This window comes from Micromonas pusilla (assembly GCF_000151265.4).
Source record: "Micromonas pusilla CCMP1545 genomic scaffold MICPUCscaffold_3, whole genome shotgun sequence".
NCBI lineage: Eukaryota > Viridiplantae > Chlorophyta > Mamiellophyceae > Mamiellales > Mamiellaceae > Micromonas > Micromonas pusilla.
Window position 1 is genome coordinate 1,323,985 of NW_003315884.1, and position 27,042 is coordinate 1,351,026.

The window sequence follows — 27,042 nt, forward strand, 5'->3', positions numbered from 1 at the left end:
GACCGACTCGCGCGCGCGCGCGTCGTCGCGCTCGAGTCCGCGCTCGCGCGCGATGAGACGTTCATCACTCGTCGAACCTCTCCACGTCGTCGTCATAAAAAATAAATCTAGAATATTCTATTCGTCCCCGTGCTCGGTGACGACGTACGCCGGTTTCGCGCCTCCAAGTTCCCCCCCTCCCAGTTCGGCGTCCTCCGCCTTCATGGCCGTCGGCGCGTCCCCCGCCGCCTCGGACGCGGCGCGGGATCTCGCGAAAGCGAAAGCGGCGGCGGTGCGCGCCGCGCTCGAGGCGGCGGCGGACTCGCCGACGGCCATGAAGGCGGAGGACGCCGAACTGGGAGGGGGGGAACTTGGAGGCGCGAAACCGGCGTACGTCGTCACCGAGCACGGGGACGAATAGAATATTCTAGATTTATTTTTTATGACGACGACGTGGAGAGGTTCGACGAGTGATGAACGTCTCCTCGCGCGCGAGCGCGGACTCGAGCGCGACGACGCGCGCGCGCGCGAGTCGGTCACAGCCGTCGGACGCGCGTCGCGCCTTCCTCCGTGACGCGCGCGTCGTCCGCGCGTCGCACGGGGAGGGAAATCGTCGATAACGTACGCGCGAAAAGGGCTGCGAAAAGCGAAATCGGGGGAACCAGTCAGCGCCGCGAATCGTTCGTGGCCTCTCGGATGAGCCGAGTCAGCAAGGCACGGCCAACGGGAAGCGCGTCTCGTCGTACGCGTACGTTTTTTTCGTACGGGCAAATAGTTGGGCAAAAAGTAGACCCTGCAGGAGCCGAGGAAATCGCGACGAAAAAGGACCGCGGAAGCTCCGAGGCCTGCAGCACTTTTCGTGCGTCGAACGCACCGCGCTCGAGCTCGCGCGCGCGCGCGTTCGGCTCGCGGGTAACGTTCGATACGCGCGTCGAAGGCTCGCGAGGTCTTCTGGAAACGCGATGCAGCGTTTACTCGAGCTCGCGCGCTTCGGCGGGGACGCGGACGCGGTCGGATCACGCGACGCGGGAGCCGCGCCCACCATGACGCTGAAGGCGAGCAGTTCAAACCGCGCACCCGCGCCCGCGCGCGCGCACGCGGGGGAAACGCTGAGGAAATCCGGGAGCGGATGCTGCATATCTGGTGAGTGTAACGTCTTTGCCATCAGCTCGTCGCGTTTCCGCGGGAGTATACCTCGCGATCGCGCCGCGGCGGCGCGCATCGACGAGGTCGCCGCGCACGAAAGATGCCCGTTCGGGGGAATAAATACACCCGTTTCGGTTTTTCGGGCGCGTTCGCGCGCGATTCACGCGCGCGCGAACGCGCGTCTCAGCCGCGGGGGCGCGCTCTCGCGATGGGATCTGGCGCGTGGCCGAGTTTTTTGGGGTTTCCGACGCCCCCGCGTCGCGACCACGCGCGATCGCGCGACCGTTCCGCGCGCAGAACCCGCGGACATCGCGCTAATTCTCCCCGATCGATCCTACCCTATCGTCGCAGATCCAACCGCTCCGCTGTACAGCAAGCTCGGGTCCAGGGAAGGGTTCGCGCACTGGACGACGTCGCACCTCCCGCCGAGGAAGAAGCTCGAGGGGAAGGGCGCGAACGGCGTGCGGTTCCCTCCGTACGGCGCGTTCGACGAGCACAAACGAGAGAGCGAGGGCGGGTTCGAGTCGCCGAGGAAGGAGCACCGCCGCGACGGCCCGGGCGCGCGGTTTTCGCGTCTCTTGTCGCGACTCCACGAGCGCGCGGCGGCGGGCGGGGGCGGCGGGGGTCCTAAACCTCCTCAGTCAAAATTCGCGCGCGCGGGCGCGTCGTTCGTCCGCGGCGTCGGCGGCGGCGCCAGCCGCATCGGATGCGCGGCTGGGAACGCGGCGAAGAGAGCGAGGGACGGGATTCGGAACATCATCTCGCCGTTGCAGATGCTGAAGATCGTCACCGTGCTCTTCTTGAACATGACGTGGAGCGTCACGACGGAGACGCTCTCGATTCCGCGCAACGTGTACGTCGTCGGGAAGCTTCTGTGGCCGTCGCTTCTCGCGCGGTTCGCCTCGGAGGTGGAGAGCCCGAAGAAGAAGCGGCGGCGCGAGCGCAGAGAGGCGCGGGAGCGCGCGATGCCGAAGATCAACCTCGAGAGAGCGAAGCAGCGGATCGTCGGGTTGGGGAAGAACAGCAAGCGTCTGAGCGGGTTTCTCGTCGGCGGCGTCCGGAGAAAGATTTTAGAGACCGGGGAGCACATGAACGATCACAGGAGGGTCGACTTCCTCGTGAAGGAGGGCCAGCGCTGCAACGCCGTGTGCGACAGCGAGGGCGCGACGGAGGCGTTTCGCGCCGCCGTCGCGATTCGACCGAACGATCACGAGCTCCTCGTGTCGCTCTCCAAGTGCCTCAGCGATCGCGTGTTCGAAGAGACCGTGTTCCACAACGCGCCGCTCGCGAGGGCGATCTCGAACGAGGCCGCGGACATCTCCAAGCGCGCGATTTCTATCCGGCCGAACCACGCGGAAGCGCACGTCTGCCTCGGCGCCGCGCTCGGGAGGCTGGCGATGTGGTGCGATAACCGCCAAAAGGTTGACCTCTCGCGGTCGATCAAGGAGTGCTGCGAAGAAGCGATTCGCCTGGATGCGTCCAACGATCTCGCGATGCACGTCCTCGCGCGGTTCCATCACCAGATGGCGAACCTAGGGAAGGTTGTCCGCGTGCTCGTGAGGGTCGTCTACGGCGGCGCGCTCGAGCCCGGGACGCTGGAGGAGGCGGAGGCGTTGTTTCGACGCGCGATCGCGATCAAGCCCGAGCGGCTGATTCACCGCGTCGAGCTCGGGAAGCTGTTGCTCGACCTCGGACGTGCGGAGGAGGCGAAAGCGGAGCTCGTCCTCGCCGTGGGTCTCCCGCGCGAGGATATCAACTCCGAGCACGAGCGCAGGGACGCGGTCGGGCTCTTGAAGAAGCACTGGGAGATCGAGGCGACGACGCCGGCGTTTGAGGATCCGCCGCCGACGCCGCCGCCGCGTCGGTGCCAGAAGAGCGGGGAGTTCGCGCGCGACGCGGACGGACACCTCGTGATTCGCTCGCCGGCAAAATCGCTGAGATTCGAGCAGTGAAAGGGGGGGCGTATTATTTTTTCCGCGCGCTCGATCATCACGACGAGCTGCGTGCGCGTAGTAGACCAGAGATGGCTCGCTGTTGTATCCAATATTCGCACTTGAGCACCATTTTTATCTTCGCAACAAACAGATCGTCGTCAGAGCACCAGCGCGCGTCCACGCGACGCGCATCGCGATGCGGCCCCACCGGGCGCTACTCGCCCTCGCTTCGATCGCCGCGGTCGTGGCGGCGTCGTGCCTATCCACCGCGGCCGCGTCCCCGGACCCCTCGTTGACCGACCTCCTCACGGGCGCGGACGAGACGTTCCGCGAGGAAGCGCTCGTGCGTCCGCTGCGCGACGGGCGCGTCGCGCTCGTCGCGTCGTTCGAGCAGACCGCGCCGCTCTCGAAGCTGCGCTTCGTGACGTTCCCGAACGAGATCGCCGCGATCGTGCGCGCGGCGCAGGTCGCGGACATGGAGCTGTCGTTCACGCGGGTGCGTCGCGGATCGTTCGCGCTCGCGCGCTTCCCGCGGGATCCCGTCCACCACCCCTCTGGCGTTCGTCGCTCATCGTCCCCACCACCTCCCTCGTCGCGCACACAGGGCCGGTGGGACTACCGCCGGTGGGGCCGCCCTCCCGTGGGCGCGAAGCCGATCGGCGCGGAGCTCATCGCGTCGTTCTTCGGCGACGACGACCCCGCGGAGCTCCGCGGGAGATGGGAAAACGTCACGACGATGTTAGGCGGCGTGTTTTGCGCGTCGCTGTCGCGGATGCAAGAGGCCGCGGAAGCGAAAACGGCACCGAAACTGGCGTTTCACCAATGGGACGGCGGTCCGGACGCGACCGCCAGCGCGCGCCCGATCACGCACGCGTCGTTGCCCGCGGAGGCGGTGTGCACGGAGAACTTATCCCCGTGGTTGAAGCTGTTGCCGTGCCGCGACGACGCGGGCGTCGCGGCGACGCTTCGGTCGCGCGCGGCGCTCTTCGGGTCCGGCTACGTCTCCTTCTCCGTCCGCGCGAGGGTCGTCGCGCGCGTCTCGACGAGGATATCGCCGGGAGAGTGGGGGATAGAGCTCACGCAGCGCCTCACGACCGTGCTCGAGCCGGGGTGGACGGAGGGGCCCGACGCGAGGGGCCCGGGCTGGACGCTGAGCGAGCTAACGCGCGTCGGCGAGACGCTCGGTCGCCCGGGCCTCCCTCCCGCGTGCGCCGCCGCGAATAGCAGCTCTTTGCACGTGGAGACGATATCGGACGCGGGCGCGCACGCCGCGGAGGCGCACGTCGTCGACGCGAACGAGAACGCGCGCGGTGGTGGTGGTGGTGATGGGGGGGACTTCGCGACGCCGGCGATCTCCGCGGCTCGATCCGGATCCGGCGACGGCGCGCCGACGACGAAGTCGTTCGACCTCGCGCGCGTCCGCGACGGGACGCGGTACGACGTGACCGTGCGCGCGATGGACGCGCCGAGCCTTCCGCGGGGCGACGCCTGGAGAGAGACGATGCGCGCGGCGAACACGCCGGAGTTGTACGCGGAGAGGATCATCACCGGGAGCGGGTACCACCGCGGAGGGATGACCGTCGAGCTCAGACGGCCTTCTCGTCGCGCGGCGGCGGGCGCCACGGCGACGCGAGCGAGAGTGCTTCAGGTGCTTCCGTGGTACGTCCGCGCGTTCGTGCACACGCTCGTCGTGGAGATCGACGGCGTGCCCGTCCCGCTGCCGAGCGGACGAAGACGAAGGGACGACGACGAGGACGACGACGCGCGCGGCGTCGTGGAGGGGCTGCGGTGGGTCCCCGCGATCGACCGCGCGCGACCGTCGTCGACGGAGCTTCAACTTTTGATCCCTTCAAACGCGACCGTCGCGCGCGTGAGCATCGGTTTCGAGAAGGCGTTTCTTCACACGGACGAGTTCCCCCCGGACGCGAACAGAGGGTTCGACATCCCCGCGGCGGTGATCACGTTGCCGCCGCCGAGGACGCGAACGCGGGTCCGCGGGAGCGACGGCGGCGACGGCGGCGACGGCGGCGAGCGGTCGCCGCTGCTCGACGCCGTCGCGCGGCGCGGGGAATGGAACGCCGCGGAGGTGATGTACACGGACGGGTCGTTGCTTCCGTGGCCTACGCCTGACTTCTCCATGCCGTTTAACATCATCACGATGACGTCCACGGTCATGGCGCTGTTATCCGGTCTGATGATGAGGGAGTTGACCGCGCGGCACGGGTGGAGGACGGGCGAACGCGCGAAGAACACGCGGCGGGCGCGAAGAGAACGCGAGGCGAAAAAAATGGCGAAGAGGGCGGCGCTCTTGAGACGATTGAGAGCGTGCGCGATATCGTGATCGATCGCGACGCGACGTACGTACTGTAGGTCACGAGATACGTTACAGCATAGATAATTTGATAATAGCAAGGTAGGTTAGACGGACTTCATTTTTTGAGGCGAGCTCACGGGGGACACCGCGCCGCCCGGACGCGGCGGCGGCACGCGATCGATCGGCTTCGGCGGGTTCGCCGCGTGCGCGTACGTGCTCCACGCGACGAGAACCAAACCGACGAGGTGCTGCACCTCCAGCGCGCCCACGGCTGCGCTCTGCACGATCCCGGTGAGAACTAACCCGCCGACGATGGCGAACCCTTTCGCGACGCCGCCGAGGTGCTTCGTGACTTGCCCGACGAAGATTCCCCCGAACGCGGAGGTGATCACCGGCACCCACGTGGCGCGCGTCCAGTTCGCGAATAAGACGTCAAAGTCCGCGACGCTCGTGATCCCCGCGGAGGAGATCAGGAACGGAATCGCCGCGAGCGCCATCTCGATCGTCATCGCGTTCGATGACCGACGGTGCGCTTGTAACGAGTACTGCGTCGCCGCGGACGCCACGCCAGACGTCGCGGACGCGGTGAGAACCGCGGCGACGCCAACCTTGAAGTTCGCCGCCCGCGCGGAAGCGGCCGCGGCGGCCGCCGCGGCCGCCGCCGCGCACTTCTTCTTCCCGAGCGTGCAGATCCCCCGCGAGACGCCGGTCTCGACGCCGGTCTCGTCCATCGAGAGCATCACCCCGGCGAGGAGTAAGCCCCCGAGCGCGACGACTTGCGTGAAGCTCTGGCGGACGCCGAAGAACAAGTACACGCACAACGCCGTGGACACGAGCTTCGTTTGGTTCAGGCAGTTGAACGTCACCGAGTCCATGGACCCGTACGCGGTCTGCAGCAGGAAGTTTTGGCCCGCGTACACGACCGCGGGGACGACGGACAGGAGCCCGACCTTCGGGGTCCAGTTTTTAAAGTTCGCCTTCAAGCTCCCTTCGCCGATCATGATGACCAACGCGATCACGATCTTGACGCACTCGCACGCGAAAACGAGGGAAACTTTGTTCACGTTCTCCGGGATGAAGCTCTTGATGAGGAACGGCTGCGCGGCGTACTGCAGCGCGAGGAGGACGCAGAAGAACACCCCGACTTGCGGGTTCACCGAGGAGAATCCTTTCACGACGCCGCCCTCCGCGGCGAGCTCGGACGGCGCGGGGCCGTACCGCGCAACCTTCATCGCGACCTCGTCGAAAGACACGGACAACTCCGTGGCCATGAACGCGATCGCGTCGAGGAACGTGCCGTCCTCCCACTTGAGGAGTTTCCGCGCTTTCCTAAACTTCGGGCCTTGTGCTTTGACGAACATCAGATCCGCCGCGGGGGCGTCTACGGCGGTCGTGAGGAGGCCGCACTCGGCGACTAACAAAGCCCACTGCTCCGCCGTCATCCCCTCCTGCGGCGTCCCCGTGATCCCGCCCTTCGCGTCCGCGAACGAGTCGAACGTGTCTTTCAATTCCTTCGCGCGTGGCGTCGTCGCGAACCCGTCCGGGACGGGCATCACCGGCTTCAAAATCTTCACCCGCGCCTTGATCTCCCCGGTCCTCGAAACCAGCTGCTTGAACTCGTCGAAGCTCAAATCCCCGTTCCCGTCCGTGTCGAACTCCTCGAACAAGTTCCTCGCGGTCTGGACGTCGATCCGCGCCATCGCGCCCATGTCCACGAGCGCGGCGCCGGTCTCGACGAGGTCTAAGGTCCCGTTCGAATTCGTGTCGTATCGCTCGAACATCTCCCGCATGCGCCTCTCGTCGAACTCGTCTTTTAAACCCTTGCGCTCGCTCTGCACCGCAGCCTCGGACTTGAGTTTGGACTTCTTCGGTCGCAGCGTCGGCGACCCGATCGGCGCGAAGTCCGCGACGCGCGCGGCGACGAGACCGAACGACACGCGGTGCTCCGTCGCGACGAGCGCGAGCGCCTTTAAGAACGTGCCGTCGTCCCACGACAGCGTCCTCTTCCGCTTCTTCGCGTGCGCGCACGCGGTCGCGTAGATGATGTCCGCGGTCGTCGCGTCTACGGCGTCCGTGAGGAGGTTGCACTCCTTCAGCAGTTTCACCCAGTCCTGCGACCCGAGCTCGTCCTGATGCACGTGGGACCCGCCACAGAATCCGAGGAACGCGGACTTCACGTCCAGGGAGCCGTCCCACTTCTGGTACCCGAACGGCACGTCCACCACCGGGTTATCGCGCTTGACCTTTCGCATCTTCTCCATCTTCGCGACGAGGATCTTGAACTCTTCCTCGTCCATCACGCCGTCGCCGTTCGTGTCGAACTTGTCGAAGATGTCCGCCGCGGCGCTGGGGGGCACCTTCTTCAGCGCGCCGAGATCCGCGAGCGCGAATTGCACCTCGGTGCGATCGAGCGCGCCGCTCTTGTCGACGTCGTAGCGCTGGAACATCTCCCCTGGGGTCTCGGGCATGCTGAAGATGCCCATGGTGGCGCGCGCGCGCGGGGGCGGGGGTCGAGCCGCGTCTTGTTGAATGGTATCAGTGGTTCCACTATTCTGTGAATTCGGTTTGGGCGCAACACTAACGTCCGACTTTTTTTCACCCATATCTCGGTTTCAAGTCGTGACCGCGATACCGATCAAAATCGACCCCTGCCCTGCGCGTCGCGACTCAAGCCGCGTTGATCTCTCCCCCGAGGTCTTTCTTTTCCAAGGCGTGACCATCGAACGCGTTCGCGCGCTCGGCTCGTCACACCGAGGCGCGTCTCCACACGCACGCGGACGGACGTCTCATCGCGTCTGAAGGAACGCGCGTCCGGTCTTCCCGCGTCGTCGATCGGGTGAGCACGCGCCCGCGCTCTCGACCTTCACGCCGAGCTCGCGGTCTGAAAACAGAAGCGCGCGCGCGAGCGGCCAACGTATCGTCGTCGCGCGAGCGAGCGAGCATGGCGTCGGCTTCCTCCGCGCTTCCGCGCCGCATAATCAAGGTGAGCGCTCGGTCAGGCCTCAGAAGACGCGACAATCGCGTTTTCAGACGCGCGCGCGACGCGCGCGCGCGCGATCTCTCCCCCCACCCCCCGACCCCCCCGCGCCGGAAAAGACCCTCGCCTCGTTCGCCTCCCGAACGCGTCTCGGCGCGGGATATTATCGCGACGGCGATCGATCCGATCCGATCCGATCCGTCCCTCGACGCGCGCGCTGACCTTCACCTCCCCTCCCCCCGTCCACCCCCGCGGCCGACCGAACGCGCCTCACCGCGAACGACAGGAGACCCAGCGCCTCCTGAGCGAGCCCGCGCCCGGGATCAGCGCGCAGCCGCAGGAGGACAACCTGAGGCACTTCAGCGTCATGATCCGCGGCCCGCGAGACTCCCCGTACGAGGGCGGCGTCTTCGAGCTCGAGCTGTTCCTCCCGGAGGAGTACCCGATGGCCGCGCCGAAGGTGCGGTTCCTGACGAAGATCTACCACCCGAACATAGACAACCTGGGGCGGATCTGTCTGGACATCCTGAAGGATAAGTGGTCGCCCGCGTTGCAGATACGAACGGTGTTGTTGTCCATTCAAGCGCTGCTGAGCGCGCCGAACCCGGACGACCCGCTCTCGGAGAAGGTCGCGAACGCGTGGAAGGTGGACGAGGTCACCGCGCTGAAGACGGCGAAGGAGTGGACGCAGAAGTTTGCGATGAAGGGGAACTGACTGATGATGAGATGAGGGGCATAGACGCATAGCACACGCAACCCGACGATCTATAACTATCGCGATGACGACATAAAAATCGGTTCTCGTTTTCGCTCGACGTCACGCCGCCTCCTCGGCGTCGTCCGCGGCTCGCATCTCGGCTATGATCCGCGCCTTTTCCTGCGCCCTTCGCATCTTATCCAGGACGACGCTCTCGTAGTCCTTGTTCGCCGTCTGTCCGTGACTCCCGGCGACCGCGTCGAACGAACCGAACGGCGCGGGGGCGCCGCCGCCGAAGCTCGCCTTCTTCGCGCCGCCGCCCGGGAACAACGCGCCGCCGGCGACGCCCGCGCTCGCGTTAAACGCGACGCCCCCGCCCCCACTGAACGACGGCGGCGGCGCAGGCGGCGGTCTCGGCTTCTCCGCCGCCGCCGCCGCCGTCGTCTTCGCCGTCGCCGCCGCGTCTATGTCTACGTCCTCGCCAGCCGGGGGTATCGCGGCGCGGACCGCGAGCAACGGGTTCGAAGGGTCGCCGCACGCCGCGCTCGCCGCGCGCTTCGCGCCCTCTCGCGCGGAAAAAACCACGAGCGCGCTGCCCTTCTTCTTCTTCCCGTCTCGTATGACGACGTCCTCGACGTCCCCGAACGCGCTGAAGATGCTCCTCAGCTTCGCGACCGGGTACTCGACGCCGCCGCCGGCGTCTTTCCTCCACACGACTTTCAGCGCGCGGTACAAGTGCTCCGGCACCGCGTGTGTCGCGCCGTTCGCGTTCGCGCCGTCGCCGGCGTCCTGGGTGGGTCCCGCGACGCTGCTCTCTCTGTCGTACGCCTTCTTCCTCGTCGCGAAGTCCCGTCGCAACCGCGCGAGCTCGGCTTGGAGCTTCTCTTTCGCCTCCTCCTCCTCGGTCTTCCCTCGCTCCGCCACGCGTTCGCGTCGCGCCAGCTCCTCGCGCATTTTCCTCCGCTTCGCATCCTGCGCGTCGTCGCGATCTCGCCTCGCGGCTTTCACTTTCGCCAAGTTCTCGAGCGCTTTCCTAGCCTCGGGATCTAACAAGATGTCGTACGCCTTCTGAAGCGCGTCGAACTCCCTCTGCGCGCGCTCGCGCTCGTGACTCGGTCGCTTGTCGGGATGCACGCTCAGCGCTCGCTTCCTGTACGCTCTCTTGATCTCCGCGGTCGCGAGATCTGGCCTGGGGTCGAGGCCCAGGAGCTTGTACGGGTCGTCCGCGCTGTGGTCCGTCATCGCGAGCGGGGTCTCGCGACCGTGGACGCGGACGCGACGCGACGCGGGGGGTTCGACGCCGACCGACCCTCCTCGCGGCGCCGCCGCGGTCCTCGGCGCCGCGCGAACTGCGCGAGAAGAATCGAAGGCGGTTCTCTCGGTGCCGAGAAGAGGCACGAGTACGTGTACGTGTACGCCGTGCCTGACTGCGCGTCATACGATCTCGCCGACCGAATCTTTGGCGAGCGATGAGGTGGCACGTGGCGCTTCTTCTCGCGTCGTCGTTTCACGAGCCCGCGCCCGCGCGCGTCTCGCCGCACTCCGCACCGCGCGTACTCGTCACACGCCCACGCGACTCACGATGTCGGCGATCGCCTCGACCGTCGCGCTCGGCGCCTCCGCGCGCCGCGCGGCCGCGCCCGCGAAGCGCGGAGATCTCGCGGGCAAGCGCGCGGCCACCATCGGCGATAGGCTCGCCAAGGCGACCGAGGGCATTCCCAAGCCGAACCTCCCTTCCCTGCCCAAGGTGAACCTCCCGTCCGCGCCGAAGATGCCGTCCATCGGCGGCGGCAAAGAAGCGTCCGAAGGGCCGGGGTACACCCCCGCGCGCGACGGCGATACGCTGTACGTCGGTCAGGGCAAGTACATCAAAGACGATAAAGCCGGGATCGTGTCCAAGACGGGGAGGGACTCGCTGTACGTCGGCGGGTTCGCCGGAGGCGAGGAAGGCCTCCAGAATTACCGCGACGTGCTGAAGGAAGACCCGGGCGCGATCGCGGTCGCGAAGAAGTCCGGGAAGAAGCCGCGAAGGGAATCCAAAGAGGTGGACCTCTCGAAAGACTTTGGCGCGTGCGCGGGCGGGTTCCCCGGCGGCGAGGTCGGCCTGAAAGCGTTCAACGCCACCGGCGTCGTCGCGACGCGGTCGGCCCCGCCCACCATCGGGTGGGGCCCGCCCGTGCTCCTCCTCCTCGCCATCGGCGGGACGGGGTACTACCTCAACGGCGGCGATATGAGCGTCGAGGGCGTCCAATCCTCGCTCAGCGTCGAGTCGCTCGACGCGCGGCTCAGCGCGGCGTCGTCCCTCGCGTCCGGGGCGAAGGGCACGCTCGACGCGAACCTCGCGCCGGAGCAGGAGGCTGTCCTCGGGGAGGTTGTCCTCGGCGGGCTCGGCGTGATCGTCGCCCTCTCGCTGGTGAAGAGCGCGGCGAAGAAGGCGGCGGAGAGCGCGGGGGACGTCGCAAAGGTCGCCTTGCTCGGCGCCGCGACCGCGGGCGTCGCGGGGAAGATCTTGAACATTTGGTGATGTGATGGAGGACTGTGTGCGCGCGTACTGTAGACGAACGACGATGAGAATACTCACCCTTATCCAACCGACGAGACGAAGGACGCTCGGTCGCGCTCGCGCGCGCCGCGGCGCCCCAGCGACTTTTCGGCAATCGTACCGCGAGCGATCAAGCCATGTTTCAAAATTCCGGTTGTAGCTTTGAAAGCAGCCCTTTGAAACCTCGGGTCCTGCTTTCGGAGTTCCCGATGAAATTGTCGCCGCTCGACACGACGTTCGTCCTCCGCTCGCGCTCTCGTCCTGTCAGTCTCGCGGCGCGAACGGCGGCACGGCGGCGCGCGCGGGAAGGAAGGAGAGGGCGAGAGTCGCGGTTCTTCCTTCGAGCGCGATGCCTCCTAAGAAGAAGCAGTCGCACATAAACCGCATGGCGGCGCAGGTGCGCTGCCGCGTCGCGTCTCCCTCCTCGACGCCGCCACGCGACGCTCCGCCGACATTCGTCGCGTTCGTCGTAGTCCGCGCCCCGTCCCCGTCCCCGCCCCTCTCCATCCGCATCCTCTGACGCCCTTCCTCTCCGCCCGCCGACGCCAGATGCAACGCCGCAAAGACGGGGACATGACCCACGGCGTCCGCGAGGCTGCGAAGTTCACGAACGACGCGGACGGCCAGATCGACGCGAGGCAAGGGATGGCGACGACGGTCTTCACCGTGGAGTCGCTCGGCCTGAAGTCCACGCACGGACACTCCAACGCGAAGCGACGAGGCAAGGGCAAGGGCGGGACGTACAAGCGCGCGGCGACGACCGTGCTCGCGGGCGAGGCGACGTACGACGTCGAGCGACGCGTGCGCGACGCGCGACGCGCGATCGGCGTCCCCCCCGCGGCGCTCTCGCCGCTCTCGCCGGCGACCTTCGACCTGACGCGCGCCGCCGTGCGCCTGATGCCTAATCGCCCGAAGTGGGACTACGAGCTCAAGCGCGGGCGCCTGCACTCGCGCGAGAGGAAAGCGTTCGTTCGATGGATCGCGAGCGTGAAGCAGTCGCTCATCGACAGCGGCGCCGGGCACGCGCCGGCGTTTGAGCAAAACATCGAGGTCTGGCGCCAGCTGTGGCGCGTCCTCGAACGCGCCGACGTCGCCGTCCTCGTCGTGGACGCGCGGCACCCGATGCTGCACATCCCTCCCGCGCTGTACGCGCACGTCGCGCGGCGGCTGCGGAAGCCGCTCGTGCTCGTGTTGAACAAAGTAGACGCGGTCCCGCGTCGCGCTGCGGAGCGATGGGCCGCGCACCTCCTCGCGGCGCTCCCGGGCGTGGACGACGTGATCGGGTTCACGTCCAAGGACGGCGGCGGCGGCGCGGGCGGGCAGCGGCCAGTGAAGAGGAGGATCGGCGTTCCCGCGTTGGGGGCGAGGGGGGCTGGGGCGGAGGCCGTGACCGCGAGGGAGAGGGTCGCGCGCGCGATGGAGATTGAACGAGGGGGGCTCGCGTTCGCGGGGGGGTCGGATTCCGAGTCGGGTTCCGAGTCGGAGGAGGAGGGGGGCGCGCGCGCGTCCGCGTCGGGGTCTGAGGGGGAGGAGAGCGACGACGAAGCCGTTTCTGGGGGATTGTTTCGGTTGAGAATCGGCCACGCCGCGCTGCTGAAGGCGTGCAGAGAGCTCGCGGCGAACGGGAAACGGAACGGCGCGGACGCGAGAACCGCGGCGGAGGAAGCCGCCGCCGCCGCCGCGGAGGAAGCCGCGGAGGAGCTCGAGGCGAAAGCGTCCGTCGTCAAGAACGACGACGAGGACGACGACGAGGACGACGAAGCCACCGCCGCGGCGCTTCAAGCGGAGGCGGAGGAGGCTGCGAAAGCGAAAGAGAACCGCGTCATGATCGGCCTCGTCGGGCATCCGAACGTCGGGAAGTCGTCCATGGTGAATTACATCCTCGGAAGGAAAGCGGTGAGCGTGAAGGCGACGCCGGGGCACACGAAGACGTTGCAGACGCTCATTCTGGACGACAAGACGTGCCTGTGCGACTCCCCAGGTTTAGTCTTTCCGCGCCTGGACGTCGGCCTCGCGGAACAAATCGTCGGCGGGTTAGTACCGCTGCCGATCGTTCGCGAGCCGTACAGCGCGATTCGGTGGCTCGCGGAGCTCCGAAACGCTGGCGAGGCGCGGTGGACCGCGACGGCGAACGACGGGCGCGCATCACGCCAGGACAACCTCATGGCGAGCGCGTTAGCGATGCCGCTGCACAAGGCGCTGAAAATCCCCGCGATGACGGAGTACGACCCGGAAGTGCTCGAGCTCGTCGGGCACGAGGACTTGTTCGACGCCGCGTTGCCGTGGTCGCCGATGTCGCTGTGTCACCAGTACGGGAAACTGAGAGGGTTTAGCCGCGGTGGGGCGCCGGACGAAGCCGCGGCGGGGCACGCGATTTTGTCGCTCGTATTGGATGGGCGGCTGCCGTACGCGACGCCGCCGCCGGAGGGCGAGCCCGTGATCGGCGTGCACATCGGGGCTGACGGCCTGCCCGTCGCGGCCGCGGAGCGCGCCGGTTCGGTCCCCGCCGTCGCGGACGCCGTCGACGACGAGGACGAGGACGAGGAAGACGAAGACGACGAGGACGACGACGACGAGGACGGCGCGGCGACCAACCCGTTCCGGTTGCTCGGAATCGACGCGGAGGGCGAGTCGCAGTACGGCACCGGGGACATCGACGCGGAGAACGGCGTCGGGCGGTTCAAGGTGAAAGACAAGAGCAAAGGCGCGGCGGCGAGTTTTTTCGGGAGAGGCGGCGGCGGCGACGGCGGGTCCGTGTTCTTATCCGAGGCTGACCTCAAAGAGAGCAAGAAGGGCAAGCGCGAGAAAAAAGGTCGATAGATACGACGCTCACGACATAATACACAGTGATAGATTGATAACGCCCGATGAAACGAAACGAAGTCACCACGGCCCGCCCCTTTCGTAGGTGTAGCAGTCAGCGCTCGGGGCTTTCCCCTTGTTCAAAACGCCGCGGATGGACGCCTTATCGTCGTCGTCGAGCTCGAACGCAAACATCGCGCGGTGATCGTCCACGTGGTTCGCGTTCCTCGCGCCCAAGATGATCGCCGGCGTGACGTCGTTCGAGTCCAGAACCCACCGCGACGCGACGTTCGCGATCGTCGCGCCGCCGTGCTTATCCCCGACTCTTCTCAACTCCGCTAGCAGCCGCTGATACCACGCGTACCCACCCGCGTATCCGAGCACGGACGCGTACTTCCGCTTGCTCGACGTGTCTAACACGACGTCCTCGCCGGGAAAGTCGAGGAACTTGTCGGACAAGAGACCACCGGCGACGACGCCGTACGGCAGGAGCGCGATCCCGTTTTTCGCGCAGTACGGCACCATCTCGCGCTCCGGGCGGCGGTCGAGGAGGGAGAATTGAATCTGGTTGGACGCGATCTCCGCGCCGGCGTCGACCATCTCCGCCACGCGCTTCGTGTCGAAGTTCGTGAGACCGACCGCGCCGATGCGCCCCGCGGCTTTCGCGTCCGTCAAAAACAGCGCCGCGTCGACGTAGTGCTTCGCGTTGTACTCGTTCCAATACATCTGCACCAAGTCGAGCTTGTTCGTTCCCAGCCGGCGGCACGGCAGGTCGAGCTTTTGGTTCACCCAGTCCGACGTCATGTTCTGCTGCTCTCTGCCGACGCAGCACAGCTTGGTGTAGATGTTCACGTCCTCGCGCTTGATCGTCCCTGACTTTAACGCCTCGCCGATGATGAGCTCGGAAGGGCCGTACCCGCACGCCTCCGGGCCGGTGTCGAACGTGTTGATTCCGGCGCGCGCGAACGCGGCGAAGTCCTCCACCGCCGCGGCGCCGGAGGTTCGATCCGTGGCCTGGTCGCCGCGGTGCCCGCCGCCGAGCTGCCAGCAGCCTTTGATGACGCGAGACGGCGTCGACGTGGAGAACTTCAGCGGGCTCGCGGCCGCGGGGACCTTCGCGGGGATGGAGCCCGCGGTCTCCATCGCGGCGAACGCGGCGGGGACCGCGAACGGCGCGCTCGCGCGGTCGAGAGGGATCGCCGCCGCGAGCGCCGCGGTCGCCGCGAAGACGTCGCGGCGCGAGAGCTCCGCGGGCGCGGCGGGGGGCTCTTCGTTGGACGCTTTGACGACGACGGCGTGGCCGCGGCGCGCGGCGCGCGGCGGCTTACGCGAGCGTCGCAGCGCGCGTCCCTCCGTCGTCGTCGTCGACGACGTCGCCGTCGGCGGTGCCGTAAAACTCGACATCGATCGCGCGATCGTGGATTCGGCGACGGCGCGGCGCGTGGGGAGAGCGGGGACGCGGTTTCCGCGAAGTAGATCACGGGAGGGATCGACGACGGCGACGACGAACCTCTGCAATTCGCGCGCTTCGGGTGCGTGCGCGCGCGCGTGTGGACAGAGCCCGGCGTGGGCGATGGATAAACGCCGGAAAAGCGCCCGCCGAGCGTGACGTGGCGGGGCGTGGTTTTTTTGCACTGCAGAAGAGTGCAGAGCCGTTGGACGAGCCGACGAGGACGACGCCGTTCCGAGAGCGACCGCGCCCGCGGCGACGCGCTCGCGAGGCACACCGAGGCGCGCTTCGAGCGACGAGCGCACTCCTCGCAGTTCACACTCGCGCGCGGAGAGCGGATACGCCGCTTTCTCGCGTAGGCGCGGCGCGGAGGTACGCGACGCGCGAGCTGGCGATCGCGACGCCCCGGGGTGACATCATTTCGTCCGTTGTCGCGGCACATTCGGCACATTCATTCCTCGTTGACCGAGGAGCGACCGCGCGACCTCCCCATCCGTCGACCCTTCCGCCGCGATGGAGGGCACGCACGGCGGCGGCGGCGGCGGCGGCGGCGGCGGCACTAAGAAAGGCAGCATGATGTCCTCGACGAAGCGCAAGGAGCCCCCCGGCGGCGGCTCGAAGCAGCTCTCGACGAAGAGCTGGACCGTCCGCCCGGTCGTCCCGAAGCGCGAGTCGATTCCGTCCACGGTGCAGCCAACGCAGGAAGAAGACCTCCCCGCGCTGTGGAGCACGAACACGTGGGGGGACGTCCGTCACAGGAAAGACCCGGTCGTGGACAGGAACGCGAAACCCAAGCCGGGGAGCTCCTCCATCACGCTCCCCGCGGCTGGGGAAAAACGCAAAAAAGACATCAAGACGATCATCGCGGAGAAGGAGTCTCTGCTGAAGAAGAAGCTCATCGCGTTCGCGTCGTTCAACCAGACCGAGCGCGACCTCCTGACGCAAGCGTTCGATCGCGTGTCCATCGACCACGGCGGCGTCCCCGGGCTCGCGACGAGGCAGGAGTTGGCGGACGTGTTCAATCGACTCGGCGTCAAGCTGACCCCGCGCGAGACGGACGCGTTGTTTAAGAAATACGGCGAGGACCGCACCGGACGGATGCCGACGAGCCTCTTCACGACCGCGGTGTTGGAGTCCCGGAATAGGATCATCGCGATGGAGGAACGCAGGGTCGGGGCGTACAAAGCCGGAGACCGGGAAGAGTACGGCTTCGCCGGGCGGATCAAATATTTCCCGTGCCGAAAAGGCGTCTACGCGCCGACGGAATGGGACCCCGCGCTCGCCGCGCGAAGCGCGAAGCCGCCGAAACCGGGGCTGTCGCTCGAGTTCGTGTACGGCTACGGCGGACTCACGAACACGGCGAACAACTTAAACTACAACAGCTGCGACCACGCGGTGTACTACACCGCGGCCGTAGGGATCGTGTTCGATCGACACAGTCACACGCAGCACTTTTTCCACGGCCACGACGATGACATCAAATGCATCGCGATGCATCCGAACATGCACTTCTTCGCGACCGGGCAGGTCGCGTCCACGAGCGGGCCGCCGATCGTGTGCATCTGGGACTCGCGAGTGAACACGGACGGATCGTTACGAGGCATAGTCGCGCAGCTGCCGTTTCCGAACATGCCATCCGTGATCGGCCTCGCGTTTTCGCAATGCGGCACGCGCCTCGTCGTCATCACCGGCGACGTCGACCACAGCGTGCACGTGTTCGATTGGAAGAAAGCGGACGCCGCGATGGGCGGCTTGGGCGAGCTTCCGCCCGCGGACGCGCCGGAGATGGAAGAGGGCACCTCCCCTGGGCTGATAACCATCGGGAAGGGCGGGAAAGGGGACTCGTTCCCGCACGTGTACGGCGCGGTGTGGAACCCGTTTGGGTCGCTCGTGGACGACCCGGATAGTAAAAACCCGCGGAACGAGTGGGCGGAGTTCGTCACCTTTGGTTCGAAGCACATCAAGCTGTGGCGGTGGCACAAGAGCGAGGTCGACGGCAGGGAGTACTACGGCAGGAAGGGCGGCCCCGGGCAGGGCGATCCCGGGAGGTTCGCGCCGGTGACGTCCCCAGTGGACGTCATGTCCGCGGCGTGGCTGCCGCCGAGCGGTCACGACAAGACCGGGTGCGTGCTCGTCGCGGGCACGAGATTAGGGTCGATTCTGTTGTTCACGTCCACGGTCGGTAAGGGGCTTCACGCGACGCGATTGCTTCAGGCGCACGGTCGCGGGCCGTTGATCCCCGCGCTGAGCGGCGGCGACCTCGTCGCGAGCGGCGTCCGGTGCGTCGAACTCAGGGCGGATAAAGAAACCGTCGTCAGCGGCGGCGGCGACGGCGCGGTGCTTTGGTGGTCCGCCGCGACGCTCGCGGCGGCGGCGCGGTCCAAGTCCGTCCCGTGCGCGCCGTACGAGCGGAAAGTGCTCTCCGGGGACGATAACAAGAACCCCGCCGCGGTGAGAGGGATGTCGTGTCACCGGTTCTCGTCCGACGTCTTGTGCGGGACGTACCGGTGCGAGATTTGGGAGATTGACGACGAGGACGGTCCGTACGTCTTGATGTACGGTCACAGCGGAGACGTCCGCGGGCTCGCGGTGCACCCGAAAGAGAAGTCCGTCTTCGCGACCGCGTCCGAGGCTGGGCGGTTATACATCTGGAACGCGAAGTCGAGGTTGTTGAAGGCGAAGTGTAACGTCATGCACCCGTGCGTGGGCGCGGGGTTCTCCCCCGACGGGTTGCACATCGCCGTGGGGTGCAAAGACGGGACGCTCGTCATCATCGACTATTACAACCTCATGGCGGGGGACTTTCAGCAAGTCGTCAAGAGGAAGGACGGGACCCGGTGCGAGTTTAACCACTGCAACGAAGCGATCGACGAGGTGAAGTACTCCCCCGACGGGAAGCTCCTCGCCGCGGGGTCGCACGATAATTTCATCGACATATACGACGTCACCGGAGACGCGGTACCCGGTCGGTCAACAGGGGTGAAGTACCACCGTCTGCATCGCTTGCGCGGGCACAGCTCGTACATCACGCACATGGACTGGTCCGCGTTCGACCCGAAGTTCCCGGACCGGCGTATTCTGCAGAGCACGTGCGGCGCGTACGAGCTCTTGTACTACGACGGAAACACCGGGCAACAAGTCCGGCACAGCATGCGCGACGAGCGGTGGCACACGCAGACGTGCACGCTCGGGTTTAGCGTCATGGGCATCTGGCCAAAGTCGAAGCAAGGCGAACGCGCCGCGGACGGGACGGACATCAACGCGTGCGATCGCGGGCCGTCCCCCGGGGGGAAACCGAGCGACGGCGAGCTCCTCGCGGTCGTGGACGACAACGGCAAGGTGAAGTTGTTCAACTGGCCGTGCGTGATTCAGCACGCGCCGTTTCGACGGATGGAGTGGAAGCCCGGGAAAGGGGGACGGAAACCGACCGGGGACTGCGTCGGGTACGTCGGGCACTCCTCGCACGTCGTGAACGTGCGCTTCGCGGGCGGAGGGCGGAACGTCGTCACCGTCGGCGGGCACGACCGCGCGGTGTTCCAGTGGAAAGTCGACGCCGAGGCGAAAGAACAGGTCGGGACGAATAAGCGTCGGATCGAGCCGAAGCCGTACATCATGGACCCGCCGAAGATTAAAGAGCCTCACGCGAGGGTCGCGGACTTCGCGGACGCGCCGGACGACATGGACACGGACGCGTCCGGGAAGCGGAAGGAGATTTGCGAGTACCTCGTGACCATCGTGACCGGGAACGCGAAAGGCTCCGGGACGACGTCGAACGTGTCCTTCGAAGGCCACGGCGTCGACGAACAAGGCGCGCCGACGCGTATTAAGGAGATGGCGCTGGATAACTCCCCGGATAACTTCAAGAGAGGCGCGACGGACGTGTTTAAGTTCCGAGGCCCGGACCTCGTGAAGCTGCACCACGTCAAAATACAGACGGACTACACCGGGCAGAACCCGAGCTGGTTGCTGCAGTCTGTGAGCGTGTTAAACGTCACGAAGGGTTGGGAACACGCGATGTTCCCCGCGGAGGTGTGGCTGGACCGACAGAAGGGCGGCGAGACGGTGGTGAACTTGTACCCCACCGCGGAGGCGGCGGCGAACGCGCGAGGGAAGAAAGCGCACGAGGAGATCACGTACGTCGTCGAAGTGAAGACCGCGGACGTTAAGGGCGCGGGGACGGACAGCAACGTGTGGATATCCCTCGTCGGCGAAGGCGGACGCGGGTCAAACAAAAAACTCCCCCTCGACAGCGGCCGGAACAACTTCGAGCGAAAGTCCGTGGACACGTTCGAAGTGAAAGCGTCCGTGGGGACGAAGATCGAGCGCGTCAGAATCGGTCACGACAACGCCGGGATCGGATCGTCGTGGTGCTTGGGCGACGTCAGCGTCACCCCCGCCGGGTGCGAAACGATTCGATTCGACGTGCCCTTCGAGGGCGTCTGGCTCGAGGAGGGCGGCGACGTCGGGCTCGCCGTGGACGTCTTCCCGTTCGGCGCGGACGGCAAAGTCACGCGGAAGACTATCAACTACAAGGTCATGGTGCACACGTCGGATATACGCTACGCGGGCACGGACGCGACGGTGCACATCGAGATGTTCGGCACGAAAGGATCGAGCGGGAAGCGGAAGCTCGAGACGTCGCGGGATAATTTCGAAAGGAACAAGTGGGACACGTTCTTCCTGGAGATGCCCGAGCTCGGCGCGCTGACGTCGATTAACATCGGGCACGACAACGCCGGCGCTGGCGCGGCGTGGCACCTGGACAAGGTGATCATCTCCGACGAGAACGCCCCGGAGGAGGTGTTCGTGTTCCCCGCGGATCCAAAGTCCATGCGCGGGCGGTGGCTGGATAAAGACGAAGGCGACGGCCTCACGACGGTGACGCTTCAACCGATGGACGAGTCGAAAGGGATCTTCTACCAGATCACGGTGCAGACCTCGGACATCATGTTCGCGGGCACGGACGCGAACGTCAGCATCACGATGTACGGCGAGAAGGACGGCAAGAAGACGACGTCCGTGGAGAAGATGCCGCTGGAAAACAGCTCGAACAACTTTGAACGCGGCGCGCTCGACACGTTCGAAATCGGTCCGATTCCCGACCTCGGGGTGTTGACGTCCATCGACATCGGCCACGACGCGTCCGCGCCCGGGAGCGGTTGGCACTGCCAGTACGTCGACATCGTCGAGACGTCAAACCCGGACGACCGGTGGTACTTCCCGATTCAGAGCTGGTTCGACCTCGGGACGAAGCCAAAGAAAATTCGACAGACGTTTGCCGCGGCGAAGAAAGACCCGAACGCGGCGACGACGTCGTACAAGATCGAGACGTGCACGTCGGACGTCACGGACGCGGGCACGAACGCGAACGTGCACATCACGATCTTCGGGGATAAGGGCGACACCGGGAAGCTGATGCTCGACAACGACAAGGATAATTTCGAGCGCGCGATGGATGATGATTTTTTCATCGCCGACGCGAAAAACGTCGGGAAGATTTCGCACATCGAAATCGGGCACGACGAGGCGTACTTGAGCCCGAAGTGGCACCTCGCGGAGGTGAGAATATTCAACACCGCGACGATGGAGACGCTGACGTTCCCCGCGGACTGCTGGATCTCGAAAAACGAAGGCCCGCACTTCCGATCGGAGATTATGCTCACCCCGGGCGGCGTCGAAAACGCAATCACGCTGAAGACGTACAAAGTATCCGTCCACACCTCGGACGTGCGCTACGGCGGGACGGACGCGAACGTGACGTGCAGAATCCACGGCACGCGCGCGGACGGCTCCAAGGTGCGCACGGGAGACAAGGTTTTAAACGACGGCAAGGACAACTTTGGAAGGAACAAAGAGGACGTCTTCCTCGTGAAGGACGTCGACGTCGGCGTCGTGGACGGCTTGTGGATCGGCCACGACGGCACCGGGTCCGGGTCGGACTGGCACTTAAATTACGTCGAGGTCGAGGTCATGGACGATGACGACGCGACCGCGCCGGTATTCTTCTACCACGAGGACTGGCTCTCGAACGAGAAGAGCGAGGGAGTCATGCTCAAACCGGACGCCGGCGGCAGCGGGAAGATTCGGTATAAAATTTCCGTGCACACGTCCGACGTTCGTTTCGGCGGGACCGACTCCACGGTCAACATCAAGCTCATCGGCTCGAAGGACGGCAAGCCGGTGGAGACCGAGCTCATGACGTTGGAGAACTCCGCGGATAACTTCGAGCGCGCGAAGATCGACGAGTTCATCGTCAAAGTGCGCGACGTCGGGGAGATCACGAGCGTGGACGTCGGCATCGAAACCGGAATGACGTCCGATTCCTGGCACCTGAAGATGATCTCCGTGGACAACACGTCCACGGCCGCGAGAGAGGTATTCTTCTACCACGAAGACTGGCTAAACAGCAAGTCCCCGCGCGTGACGCTGACGCCGTCGGACGGCAGCAAGAACGCCGCGGGCGTCGAAGACGGCCTGTGCCCGTACGTCGTCGAGGTCATCACTTCGGACATCAAAGGCGCCGGGTGCGACGCGAAAGTGTCGCTCGTCATCTTCGGTAAGGATGGCGAGAGCGATTCCCTCGCGCTGGACACGTCCGCGGATAACTTCGAACGCGGCTCGAAAGAGACGTTCCACGTCCGCGCCCCGGACGTCGGAGAGATTGAACGCATCAGACTCGGGCACGACAACAGCGGCAGCTTCTTCGGGAACGCGTCGTGGCACTGCGCGTCTGTGGAAATCACAAACACGCAGACGAACGAGAGCGCGATATTCAACATCAACAAGTGGTTCGCGGAGGACAAGCCGCCGAACATGGTTTCCCAGGTGTTCTACCCCGGGGATAACAAAGACGCGGCGCCGACGTTTCCGTACATCATCACGGTGAACACCTCCGACGTTTACGGCGCCGGCACGGACGCGAATGTGAAGATGACCTTGCGAGGGATCGACCCGGAGGATGGCTCGTCCACGACGATGGGCCCGTTCCCGCTTTCGACGACCGGAGACGACTTCGTCCGCGGCAAAGCGGAAGTTTTCACCGTGCAAGGCCCGAAGCTCGGGGAGATCAAAGAGTGCGTCGTCCAGCACGACGGCGCGGGGTTCATGGGCGGCGGCGACTGGCACCTCGCGTGGGTGGACGTCGAGAACAAAGCGACCGGGTCGAAGGCGACGTTCACGTGTGGGGATTGGGTAAAAGCGGACCAGCCGCGGACGCTCGCCGCGGAGGTCGTCGGCAGCTTCGCGTACGAGGTTGAGATTCACACCGGGACAAAGTACGGCAGCGGCACGGACGCGAAAGTCGCCATCGTCATCACCGGCGACGCGGACCCAACGCCGTGGGCGCCGGAGTTGCTTCAAAATGAAAAGAGCTTCTCCAGCGGCGGCGTGGACGCGTTCGAGGTCACGCGCGCGACCGACATCGGCGCGATCACGAGTGTCACGCTGTCGTGCCAAGATAAAGGCATGTTCGGGGACTCGTGGTACTGCGACAAGGTCATCGTCAGGTCGAAGACGACGGGGCGCGAGTGCCTCTTTTTCTGCAACGACTGGGTCTCGTACGAAGGGAAAACGCTGTCGGAAAAGGTGATGACGGACGCGGGGATCGAAAACGAAGCCGCGGCGGCGGCAGCGAAAGCCTCCGGCGCCGCGGCCGCGGGGGACATCCCGACCGAGTACAGAATCACGACGTACACCGGGGACGAGCGCGGCGCGGGCACGGACGCGGCGGTGAGCGTCGAAATTTTCGGCGCGAACGGTTCCTCCGGGGACATCCCGTTGGACCAAGACGCGGAGCTTTTCGAACGCGAAGCCGTCGACGCGTTCGACCGCGTCGCAAAGAAAGACCTCGGCGAGCTCAAGGAAGTCTTGGTCTTCCACGACGGCGGCGGATGGGGCAGCGGGTGGCTCCTAGACAAGGTCGAGATCGAGCACGTGCTCACCGGTCGGACGTACGAAGCCGAGGTGAAGGCGTACGTCTACGGATCGAAAGAGAAGGGCGTCAAGGCGGCGTTGAAGGTGACGCGCGCGGGGGCGGACCCGCGCGAGATGAAGAAAATTGCGGACGCGGCGGCGGCGGAGGCGGCGCACCTCGAGAAGCTTAAGCTCGGCGACGACGGCGGGGACGGCGGCGACGCGGGGACGCAAGCGGAGGCGTCGAAGGCGATGGGCGAGGAGACGCCGCGGCCGGCGGAGCCGCAGGAGGCGGCGAAGGTGAAAAAGTTGGCCAAGGAAGCCGCGGCGGCGTCCGCGGAGAAGGCGGCGAAGACGCCTCCGGTCGACGATGCAGCCAAAGCCATCGCTGACGCGGCCGCGAAGGCTGACGAAGCCGCGAAGGCGAAGGCGGATGAAGAAGCCAAGGTTGCGGCGAAAGCGAAGGCGGATGAAGAAGCCAAGGTTGCGGCGAAAGCGAAGGCGGATGAAGAAGCCAAGGTTGCGGCGAAAGCGAAGGCGGATGAAGAAGCCGCGGACGCCGCCGCCGCGAAATCAAAGGCCGACGACGCCGCGAAGGCTGCCGCCGCGGCAAAGAAAGCAAAGGCCGACGACGCCGCGAAGGCTGCCGCCGCGGCAAAGAAAGCGGACGACGCCGCCGCGAAGGCTGCCGCCGCGGCGAAGGCTGCGGACGCCGCCCCCGGCGCGTCCGCGGCGACGAAGCCGCTCGACGACGACCCCGCCGCGCCCGCGCCCACGCCCGAGCCCATAGAGTACGTTGTGACCACGTTCCAGTCGTGCCCGGTCGACCTCGCGGTCACGATCGTCGGCACCACCGGCGAGGCGAAACTCGTCATCGAGAGCGGGAAGATGGAGGGCGTCGTCGTCGCGACGATCGGCGCGGCGCGGCAAGTTCGCGTCGTCGCCGCCGGCCTCGCGGACGGCGAGTCCTGCGCGCTGATGGAGATCTGCGTCTCCGAAGACGGCGACATGGTGACGTTCGAGCTCGGCGACGACGCGGTGTTCACGACCGCGCACCCGGAGATCCGGGTGATGAAGTCCGCGCTGCCGGAGGCGCCGTGCGAGGAGTGGGAGGAGGCGAGGGCGATGCGAAAAGGGCAGCCCGCGTCGTATTGGTTTTCCAACGCGACCAAGGCGTCGGTATGGAAGGAACCGAAGAAGTATTATCCGGTGAAGTTTAAGCGGCCGCCGAAGAAGACGGCGTCGGCGTCGGAGGGAGGCGACGCGGCGGCGGCGGCGGCGGCGAAGAAGGAGTAAGAGGAGGTTGTACATGCGCGTCTCGACGAAGAGACGCCGTAGGAACACGAGCGTTAGACGCGCAAAGAGTAGATTGTTAAATGATGAGCTCATCTAGATTCCACCGACGCCCTTCCTCTGCCTCTACTACAACATCCGACCCCTCTCTCTCCTTCAGAATACTCCCGACTGACTCGCGAGCCAGTAGCACCACACGCCGCCGATCCCGAGCCACATCCCCGGCGGCAGCGCGGCGAGCGGGTTCGCGCGTTCCTCACCAGATGTACTACGCGCTTTCGACCACCCGCGGTACAGCGCCGCCCCCGTGGAGAGCACGAGAGGCAACAGAAGCGGGCCCGCTTGTAAGACGACGTCGTTCACGGACGCGCGCGGGACGACGGCTCGATGTCCGCGCGCTGATTTCGTTCGAAGGCGCACGCTTTGACGTGCGGGGGCGGGGGTGACCCCGCCGCACCGCGCCAGCGACATCGAAAATGACGAGCGGGAACGAACAGAAGTCGAGCCAAGTCGCAGTCTGCTGTCGTCCACAAACCTAGGTCCAGTCCTTCGATGCGCGGCGCGCGGGCGACGCCTTCCTTGGTCGCGACGAACGCAGCGGCGACTCACGCTTCGGCGACAGCGTCGCGAGCGTCTCCGTATCGAGCGCGCGTCACCTCGCGCGTCGGAGGAGGCGCCGCGTCGCGTCCGGCTCGGCACCTGCTCATCACCCGACGAGCCGATTTCCGCGACGACATCGCGGCGGCGAAGACGACGACGACGCCCGCTGCTTCCGCGTCGGACGACATGACGAGCGCGGACGAGTCGTGGACGGTCCGCGCGTGGACGGCCGAGGGCGGCGACGCGTGGACAGGCGCGCTGACCGCGACGCCGAGCGTGCGCGTCGTCCGAGGGAGCGACGACGACGCGAGCGAACGAAAAGGAGGCGAGGCGTCGTCGTCGTCGTCGTCGTCGTCGTCTTCGTCTTCGTCGTTCGACGCGCGCGCGTACTTCGCGAGGTTGAACACGAAAACCGAAGGACGCGTGCTCCTCACCGCGAAGACGCTCCCGTCGACGCAGCGCCTCGTCTCCGCGAACGCCGCGGACGCGGACGCGGTCGTCCCGGACGGACTGATCTGCGTCGCGGACGTCCAAGTCAGCGGCGTCGGGCGAGGCGGGAATCAGTGGAGCTCCCCGCCCGGGTGCCTCATGTTCTCGTTCCTGACCCCGCACGCCGAAGGCCGCACGCTACCGTTCCTGCAGTACGTCTCGACGATGGCCGCGGTGGAGGCGATCCAGGACGTCGCGGACGACGCGATGACGACCGCGAGGAAAGCGGCGGCGGAGGACTCGTCTTCGCCGGCGCCGCCATTGCCGCCGTTTCGACGCGGCACCGGTCGCACCCTGGACGCGCGCATCAAGTGGCCGAACGACCTGTACAGCGGTGGAGTCAAGATAGGCGGGGTGCTGTGCCAGTCCACGTACGCGAACGGGCGGTTCGACGTCGTCATCGGCGTCGGGTTAAACCTCGACAACGCGGAGCCGACGACGTGCGTGAACGAGATCATCGCGAAACGTTTGGCGAGGGACGGGCTGGTCGTGGCGCCCGGCGGCGAATGCACGCGCGAGCGGTTGCTCGCCGGGTTTATGAACCGGTTCGAAGCGTTGAGTGGGATGCTCAGCGCGACGCGGTCGTTCTCTGGGCTGGAGGCGTCGTACTTGCGGCAGTGGTTGCACACGGATCAGGACGTCGTCATCGAGGACGCTTCGGGCGGCGGCGGCGCCGCCGCCGCCGCCGCGGGGTCGGCGCGCGTCACCATCAAGGGCGTGACCGCGACCGGGTACCTCCTCGCGGTGGACGAGAAGGGCACGAGGTACGAGCTGCACCCGGACGGGAATAGTTTAGACTTCTTCAAGGGCTTGGTGAGGAAGAAGCTGCCGAGTTAGCCGCGTCGTTGTGTATGAAACTTTTGGGTTGTTTGCTTTTTTGTCCGACTCCGGCTGAGCCACCTAGCTGA

At 66.1% G+C, this 27,042-nt stretch overlaps 12 protein-coding genes across 12 annotated transcripts; 8 read left to right on the forward strand and 4 right to left on the reverse strand.

Moving 5' to 3' along the window:
* Nucleotides 1-202: 202 nt before the first annotated feature.
* Nucleotides 203-400, forward strand: MICPUCDRAFT_56537 (uncharacterized protein; the record flags this gene model as incomplete). Its single annotated transcript, XM_003056884.1, has 1 exon — nt 203-400. The coding sequence occupies one exon, from the start codon at nt 203-205 to the stop codon at nt 398-400; it is 198 nt and encodes a 65-aa protein (XP_003056930.1).
* A 441-nt stretch (nt 401-841) lies between these two features.
* MICPUCDRAFT_56538 (uncharacterized protein) lies at nt 842-3,193 on the forward strand. The gene is made up of 2 exons (XM_003056885.1): nt 842-1,122; nt 1,477-3,193. The coding sequence occupies exons 1-2, from the start codon at nt 942-944 to the stop codon at nt 3,075-3,077; spliced, it is 1,782 nt and encodes a 593-aa protein (XP_003056931.1). The 5' UTR covers nt 842-941; the 3' UTR covers nt 3,078-3,193.
* Nucleotides 3,194-3,255: 62 nt separating this feature from the next.
* MICPUCDRAFT_56539 (uncharacterized protein) lies at nt 3,256-5,400 on the forward strand (the record flags this gene model as incomplete). The annotated part of the gene is made up of 1 exon (XM_003056886.1): nt 3,256-5,400. One exon carries the CDS (start codon nt 3,256-3,258, stop codon nt 5,398-5,400), a length of 2,145 nt encoding a protein of 714 aa, XP_003056932.1.
* Nucleotides 5,401-5,477: 77 nt separating this feature from the next.
* Nucleotides 5,478-6,799, reverse strand: MICPUCDRAFT_32486 (Drug/Metabolite transporter superfamily; the record flags this gene model as incomplete). The annotated part of the gene is made up of 2 exons (XM_003057366.1): nt 6,078-6,799; nt 5,478-5,981 (listed from the first exon to the last, which is right to left on the reverse strand). Exons 1-2 carry the CDS (start codon nt 6,732-6,734, stop codon nt 5,478-5,480), a joined length of 1,161 nt encoding a protein of 386 aa, XP_003057412.1. The 5' UTR covers nt 6,735-6,799.
* Nucleotides 6,800-8,314: 1,515 nt separating this feature from the next.
* On the forward strand, nt 8,315-9,137 carry MICPUCDRAFT_46797 (uncharacterized protein; the record flags this gene model as incomplete). The annotated part of the gene is made up of 2 exons (XM_003056887.1): nt 8,315-8,356; nt 8,637-9,137. 2 exons carry the CDS (start codon nt 8,315-8,317, stop codon nt 9,063-9,065), a joined length of 471 nt encoding a protein of 156 aa, XP_003056933.1. The 3' UTR covers nt 9,066-9,137.
* Nucleotides 9,113-10,289, reverse strand: MICPUCDRAFT_62499 (uncharacterized protein; the record flags this gene model as incomplete). Its single annotated transcript, XM_003057367.1, has 1 exon — nt 9,113-10,289. The coding sequence occupies one exon, from the start codon at nt 10,287-10,289 to the stop codon at nt 9,168-9,170; it is 1,122 nt and encodes a 373-aa protein (XP_003057413.1). The 3' UTR covers nt 9,113-9,167.
* A 340-nt stretch (nt 10,290-10,629) lies between these two features.
* Nucleotides 10,630-11,640, forward strand: MICPUCDRAFT_46798 (uncharacterized protein; the record flags this gene model as incomplete). Its single annotated transcript, XM_003056888.1, has 1 exon — nt 10,630-11,640. One exon carries the CDS (start codon nt 10,630-10,632, stop codon nt 11,569-11,571), a length of 942 nt encoding a protein of 313 aa, XP_003056934.1. The 3' UTR covers nt 11,572-11,640.
* Nucleotides 11,641-12,162: 522 nt separating this feature from the next.
* MICPUCDRAFT_38902 (uncharacterized protein) lies at nt 12,163-14,409 on the forward strand (the record flags this gene model as incomplete). The annotated part of the gene is made up of 1 exon (XM_003056889.1): nt 12,163-14,409. The coding sequence occupies one exon, from the start codon at nt 12,163-12,165 to the stop codon at nt 14,407-14,409; it is 2,247 nt and encodes a 748-aa protein (XP_003056935.1).
* Nucleotides 14,410-14,472: 63 nt separating this feature from the next.
* MICPUCDRAFT_56545 (oxidoreductase) lies at nt 14,473-15,795 on the reverse strand (the record flags this gene model as incomplete). Its single annotated transcript, XM_003057368.1, has 1 exon — nt 14,473-15,795. The coding sequence occupies one exon, from the start codon at nt 15,793-15,795 to the stop codon at nt 14,473-14,475; it is 1,323 nt and encodes a 440-aa protein (XP_003057414.1).
* Nucleotides 15,796-16,354: 559 nt separating this feature from the next.
* Nucleotides 16,355-25,048, forward strand: MICPUCDRAFT_56546 (uncharacterized protein; the record flags this gene model as incomplete). The annotated part of the gene is made up of 1 exon (XM_003056890.1): nt 16,355-25,048. The coding sequence occupies one exon, from the start codon at nt 16,355-16,357 to the stop codon at nt 25,046-25,048; it is 8,694 nt and encodes a 2,897-aa protein (XP_003056936.1).
* Nucleotides 25,049-25,201: 153 nt separating this feature from the next.
* MICPUCDRAFT_56547 (uncharacterized protein) lies at nt 25,202-25,516 on the reverse strand (the record flags this gene model as incomplete). Its single annotated transcript, XM_003057369.1, has 1 exon — nt 25,202-25,516. One exon carries the CDS (start codon nt 25,514-25,516, stop codon nt 25,202-25,204), a length of 315 nt encoding a protein of 104 aa, XP_003057415.1.
* Nucleotides 25,517-26,143: 627 nt separating this feature from the next.
* On the forward strand, nt 26,144-26,962 carry MICPUCDRAFT_6647 (uncharacterized protein; the record flags this gene model as incomplete). The annotated part of the gene is made up of 1 exon (XM_003056891.1): nt 26,144-26,962. A coding segment is annotated over one exon (819 nt), but the record flags the coding sequence as incomplete, so codon positions are not given.
* Between the last annotated feature and the right edge of the window lie 80 nt (nt 26,963-27,042).

Excerpts from the sequence above, each read along its gene's own strand:
- MICPUCDRAFT_56538 (XM_003056885.1), top strand. The coding sequence starts at position 942 with ATGCAGCGTTTACTCGAGCTCGCGCGCTTCGGCGGGGACGCGGACGCG. Across the intron at positions 1,123-1,476 it reads GAGCGGATGCTGCATATCTG|ATCCAACCGCTCCGCTGTAC; the intron begins GTGAGTGTAACG and ends CTATCGTCGCAG.